General features: G+C 33.2%; 1 protein-coding gene across 1 annotated transcript; it reads right to left on the bottom strand.

Annotated features, from left to right (window-relative positions):
- Window positions 1-521: 521 nt before the first annotated feature.
- On the bottom strand, window positions 522-3,079 carry LOC108586215 (olfactory receptor 6C65-like). Its single transcript, XM_017959389.3, is given in 1 exon segment — window positions 522-3,079. A coding segment is annotated over 1 exon segment (942 nt). The 5' UTR covers window positions 2,567-3,079; the 3' UTR covers window positions 522-1,624.
- Between the last annotated feature and the right edge of the window lie 3,874 nt (window positions 3,080-6,953).

The following is a 6,953-nucleotide window of genomic DNA, read 5'->3' as shown; positions in this document are numbered from 1 at the left end:
ATTACTAAGAGAATCTTTTCAACCATTTTATAGTCTACAACTATTTACAAGAATATATACTTTAAATGAAAGTTTTAGGCTTCTAAAATTTAGAATAAAATAATATTAAAATCTTGGAAATGTTTCAGAGGCATAGCTCTTAGAATTTTGTATCTTTTAGTAATTTCTTTCATAGTTAAAATACATATTCAGTTTATTTGCTGCTTTATAAATATTTCCTAGTTAACACTTTTCCTTAAAAGTAATGTTTTTATGTAATTGCACATAGTGCAATTATTACCTTAGTATCACATAATTACACAATTTTATGGTTTTATTAGTATTAAGAATATTATAACACAAATTTTAAGGTCTAGTCTCAGATCTTATATAAGATTAGAATTTATAAGTAATTAGTTTATGTATCAATCTTACTATTTTATATTAATTTATAAAATTAAATATGTATGTATTTGGTTTTCCTCAAATTAAATTTTTAATTTTCAAGGCTCTGAATTTCATATTTATTTAAAATATTTTTATTCCTATGAATTAAATTGTGTGCACTATTTATGGTGACTATTTGGAAACTGCATAGGTGTATGATTTGTCTTTGAACTGTTCTTATTTGTTTATCAATAAAATTGTGTTCTCTGATCATTATGTGCATGCTAAAGAGGTGTGTATCAAACCTGCATTAATTTTCAGTGACTTCATGGATTGCATTTTTATGACCTCCTACCTTCATCTATTTGATGGTGAATTTGATATTGTGATAATATATCACAAAATGTAAAGTCACTGCATTTAGTATAAAAGCAGTCATTTCTAATATCTCTGCTTGCAGCACTTTATTGGAGATTATTCTCCCCAACAACTCCAGTCTCTCACACTTCCTTTTTTGCTTAACAGAACATGTGTAATCTGGAAAGACACAGATAAATATTCCTGATGAAGCAGGGTTGGCAAAACTTGGATAGCTTGAAATAGCCCATTTTCACAGAAGATTATTGTTTCTCAGCTGTTTTTCCATGTACAGATTCTGAATATAGGGTTCAATAGAATAAGGGACTACAAAGCACAGTTTTCTCAATGTTGAAATTAGATGCTAATCCATTCATTAATTGTGGGTTGCTGCTAATTTTTTATAAAATGATTTATTTTCAGGTATGATTGGAATATGCTATTTAGAGCTTGCTATATATCTTTTTAAAGCAAAGACCAACATTTATTTAATAGTCACACCTCACAATCTTGATATGCTTGATATATATAAAATAGATATAAGGTGGAAAAATTACAGAAAAAAAGGAAAAAATTAAGAATACAGAAAAATGTGCTTGAATATAGGAAAAAAAATAAAAGAAGCTTTAAGATGACCATTAAATCTTTGACCAAGCTATTTAATTTGAATTCTACCCACCGTATTACTTTCTATACTACATTTCTTCTACTTTTTAAAAATAGCATTTGTCCCTTAAATTTCTATTTTATTGATTGTTTCATATGTGTGTTTTATCACTAGAGGTAAGCTCTACAATGATGTGAATCTTTGTTTGCGTGTTCCTTTGCATATACCTATTATGTAGAAAGATGATTTGTGTTTTTATTGGTTTATTTGTGGTTTCAGCCACAGATTTAGTTATCACTGTTGCTTGTTCAATGATAATATTTTTTTGGTGAATTCCCTAAGGGCCTGTTTTACCCGCTGGTTTCTTAAGGTGTAAATAAAGGGATTCAACATGGGAGCAATAGAGGTATTAAGTACTGCTACACCTTTGCTCAAAACCACACCTTCTTTTGCAGACGTTTTTACATACATAAAAATGCAACTCCCATAAGAAATAGAAACCACAATCATATGGGAGGAACAAGTTGAAAAAGCCTTTTTCCTTTGCTGGGCAGAGGGGATCTTCAGAATTGTTTTAAGGATGAGTGTGTAGGAGAGAAACACCAAGGCCAAAGTTACAGTGAGTGTGAATACTGCTAACAAAAATGCCAGAAGCTCTAGAAACTGTGTGTCTGTGTAAGCAATCAGCAGCATAGGGGAAGAGTCACAGATGAAATGGTCAATAGTGTTGGAGTCACAAAAATCCAGTTGGAGGCCCATAATCACTGGGGGAAAAATAATGAGAAAACCAGCCAGCCAGCCGCTGATTACGAGCCCATTACAGACTTTGTTACTCATGATGGTTGTGTAATGTAGAGGTTTGCAGATAGCCACATAGCGATCATAAGACGTGACAGCCAGAAGAAAAAATTCTGTTGATCCCAGAAGAATTTAAAAAAATACTTGGGCCATGCAAGCATTATAGGAAATGGTTGTGTCTCCTGTTGCAATGTTGATCAGAAATCTAGGAATGCAGACTGTTGTAAATGAAATTTCTAAGAAAGAGAAATTCCTGAGGAAGAAGTACCTAGGAGTTTTCAAATGAATATTTGACAGTGTTAACATAATGATGGCCATGTTTCCACTTACACTCAATAAGTGTGTGATGAACAGAAAGAAGAATATTGCAACTTGTAACTCTGGGTCATCTGTAAGTCCCAGAAGAATGAATTCTCTAATTGATGTCATATTTGGCATGGCTTAGTTCTGAATTCTGATAGGTCTGTAGATAAAAAGAAGAGTGAATGTCAATACATGATTTGATTTCAGCTACACTAGGATTGCTCTTACTCAGCATCAAGAACTTTAATAGACCCATTCAACAAGAAGTGGCAGAATATCCACTAGAATACAAATTCATGTCAGAATTTATTTAGTAGTGAAAATATTAATTTGTGTTGTATTACTTTAAAAAACATTTAAATTTTATCTTTGATAATTCTCTGCTGTATAGTTTTGATTACTTAATGTACAGAAAGGTTTTTTATAGTTATAAAATAGGAAATAATAAATATTTTGCTTGCTTTGTTCTGTTTGTGGCATATTGAACAAGTTATCAAAATACATAGTAATTTTGAAAACTTAAAGGCCATAAAACACAAATGTTAATATTGTCTTTAGAAAACAGACTTTTGGCTGGGCGTGGTGGCTCACGCCTGTAATCCCAGCACTTTGAGAGGCTGAGGTGGGTGGATCAGGAGGTCAGGAGTTCGAGACCAGCCTGACCAACACAGTGAAACCCCGTCTCTACTGAAAAAAAAAAAAACCACACACAGAAAAATTAGCCAGGCGTGGTGGTGTGTGCCTGTAATCCCAGCTACTTGGGAGGCTCAGGCAGGAGAATGGCATGAACCCAGGAGGCAGAGTTTACAGTGAGCCGAGATCTCACCACTGCACTCCAGCCTGGGCGATAGAGCCATCTTAAAGCAAAAAAAAAAAAAAAAAAAAAAAAAAAAAAAAAAAAAAAAAAAAAAAGAAAGAAAAGAAAAAATATTTTGAGTTGTAATTCAATTTAAAAAATGAGCCTTGATTTCTTTTCATAGCAAAAACAAACAAACAAAAAACACAGAAAATGCTATATTTATGGGAAATTAATTGAACTCCATCTCCTCTTGCTTTAGGCAAAACTGATTCTCTTAGCTCCTTTCTGATTGAAGTTGACATAAACACAATGCTGACCTTTATTAATGAACAAGATCACAGTATAAAAGTCCCAATTGGACTTTTTAAATATAGTCAATCAATGCAGTGTTTGTTTTAGTTCTATGGACCAAACTCTGCATGCATGCATCAGTTATTCTGAATTAGTACATTTTGATTGATATAGGTACCTGTAGCCGTCTATGCCAACAAAATAGGAATTTCAGTGAAGTACATAATCAACATGCCAAATATGAATTGCTCAGCATGATCTGCTGCTACCAGTACTAGGAATAGAGAAATCATCTTGACCAATTTGGAGTGAACCATGAGAATAATCTGATTTAATGAACAGAGTCAAAGTGTGAGGTATTAGGAAGGGTAAAGATGATATTGAAATGCGGTCATGCATCCTGGGTCTGGCATCCCTGCAATAAGTCATACCAGCTGAGGTTTATCTAAGAAAATGATGTCTAACTCCTTCGTTAAGCAGGTATTTGTATGCTTCTGAACTAAGCTGTGACGAATTTAAAAAGACTCGGAGATCTATGTTGAAGTTTAAACTACATCCGTGAGGTTTTGCTCTCTTATGACATCTGTCTCATTTTTATAGACAATTTGATGTAAAATGTGGTGTCAAAGATTCCTGGATAGGTACATGGCTGTTGAATATTGTGACGTACTTTTCTGTCATACAACACCAAGTTATTTTCATGCTCTTGACGGGATTGTCTTTAAATTTCAAATTCAAATGGGCATCTTTGATGCTTCAAGGATATCTGGTGACCAGTTGAAAATCACGCTGTGGGGACCCTGTGATTCCCTGTACAAAATGTAAGGAGCTCCTTCAAACGGAGGGGCTAGGATGCTAGTGATGCCCTTGATTAAGCAGCTAGCTACCTGGCTGGCCACATGTTAACATGATAAAAGATGCTCAGGCGATTTCTCAATTTCTCTGCTAAGATTGTTCTGGGACACTTTTTTCATCATCTTTGATTAGAGCAGGTATACCAGATAACATGCAAACAGACACAGGATGTGACTCCTCAGGATTAAGAAAACATCCATGCTAAATAACTAAGATCTCAGAAAAGGAAGTAAAGATGATGGTGTTAATTTCAGTAAGTTTAAATAAATGCAGTGCATACGAAAAAACAAAAAGACTTGGAGAGACAAAACAATACAAGCATTGATGATAAACACTTAAAAAAAAGAATTGACAAAATGCCTTCGTGGTACATTTCAAAAAGAGTAGCTGTCAAGAGTTCTGCGATTTAGGAAGATGAATTAACAACATGAAAAAAGAAGAAATACACTCTCTTATGTTAGTCCTTGATAGATTCAAGTCATAGTTTAAATTTAATTAGTTTTCTCATTATCTATAAGAGAAACATAATGTTTTAGCTAGAAAAGGGTCAGTTTTACACCTTTTATCAAACTAATTGATTTTTGTACAGCTGTTCAATTATTAAATTTTTGAAGATTTTTTCCAGATTTCCCCTTGTTGTAAACCATCTGTTTCTCAACCCAAAAGCCACTCTCGGTGAGGATGAGAAAATAAAGTTGGCATATTTTGAAAAATTTTTTTTTGCATTTAAATGTCAACTGTTTCATATTTTCTCTGACATTGCTCAGTGATACAGGCTTTCCAAAAAGCTTTTTTTCTCTAAAAGAAGTAGAAAGGCACATTTTGTGTGTTTTAGGATACAATGTTAGAGTGAAGGTTGTTTTTGAGGGAAATATAATAAGACCCTCCCTGGAGACAGAAAACCTAGTGTATTCACAACACTATTAATTTTGGCAACATTTTAATTGGGTTCTCTTGGGAGATATGAAACATTGGAAGAATATAGAATTTTGCATATAATGTTAAACTTTGCAAGACCTAAAGGGAAAGACTGACAAAATAATGATCTCTTGACTGGTTTTTAAAATTATCATTTTGATTATTATTTCAACTGAAAAGAGATTCATGTTGGCTCTGTAGTAGATATCTAGGAGAAGATATCAATTAGGAGGTTGGAATGTGCAGCAACTGGGGCTTAAACAAAATCCCAATCTGAAGATTCCACAGCACAAGTAAAGATAAAGAAATAATTTTCTCTATGGAGAAAACTAAGCATTTTTAGTTGAGTGACTTAGTGAAATATTACAGATTTCTTAAATGCTTAGCATTTGTGAATTTAGAGAGAATAGATAAAATGTGTGACCCAAGATTTAGCATTTTATGGTTTACTTTAGTTAGGTCATAGCATAATGCTAGGCTTCATTTAATGGTGATGTGGGAATGCCAGATCGTAAGGTCCATGCTCTACCATGATAATTAAAGCTAAAACAGTACATGTTACCTTGAATAATAGGAAATATGTATGGGTATGTAAGTCATAATTATGGTAAGCAACACTCTGAGATTATTAGACAGTGGTTAACACTAGATGAAACCGAATAGCCCGAGTCTACCTGGAGAAGCTGTCTAATTCTTATACCGATATTAGCCACATAATACCTGACCTTTGAGCAGTGTATTCACTCAGTGTAAATATTCAACTAAATGTTATGTTTTGCTTTCTTTTCTTTTATTTTCTTGTTTTTTTTTTTTTTTAAAAAAAGCTCACTTTACAGAAAACATACAGAACAAATCTGTGAAAAACATACACTTGGAAAGAGTATTTTTGTCCATTATTTAAAGGTCACTGCTTCATGAACAATTCAAAAAAGAAAAAAAAGGCTGAATTGGCCATCATGAAAATTAAAAAGTTTTGCTTTGGGTGACAGAAAATAACAGATTGGGAAGTTAAATAATTAGTCAGTCTCTCCACTGAAGAAGACATTAAGCTGGCAAAACTGAGAGAAGTTAACTTTTTGGAACTCTGGAATCTAATAAAAAACAAAGCAACAAGAGGAGTGCTTAACGAAGAAAAAGGTAGCTACATTTTGGTAAGAAAACATTGTGGTGTTGCATTTACCTACCTGATATCCCCCATTTCCCAGCAAAGTGGCAGCCATGGGGACAGAAACCTGCTTTCCTGGTGTGGCTTGCTGATGCAAGAGGGCAAACACAAAATGTTCTTAAAATACTGCATTGTAATGAGAACACATGGACACAGGGAGGGAACATCACACACCAGGGCCTGTCCAGGGATGGGGAGAAATCCACAGAAGGCTTCAATAGCAGATTTTAGCAAGCAAAAGTTTTGCTCTGGAAAGATTTATACTAATTTTCATTTATTTCCACTTATTAACTATTATAATGAACTTCATCAGATAAATTTTGACTAAGAGGATAGAATTTTCCTAACTTTGTTATTTGCCTGATATCTATTAGTATCTATATCTATCTATAGATATCTATAACTATTAATTATATATGATGTATACATTCTATATACATATATACATATGTGTACATATACATATAATGATATATACGTATATGTACATATGT

The sequence above is a fragment of the Papio anubis genome, chromosome 9 (assembly GCF_008728515.1).
Source record: "Papio anubis isolate 15944 chromosome 9, Panubis1.0, whole genome shotgun sequence".
NCBI classification, from domain to species: domain Eukaryota; kingdom Metazoa; phylum Chordata; class Mammalia; order Primates; family Cercopithecidae; genus Papio; species Papio anubis.
This window is presented reverse-complemented; position numbering and strand designations above follow the sequence as displayed.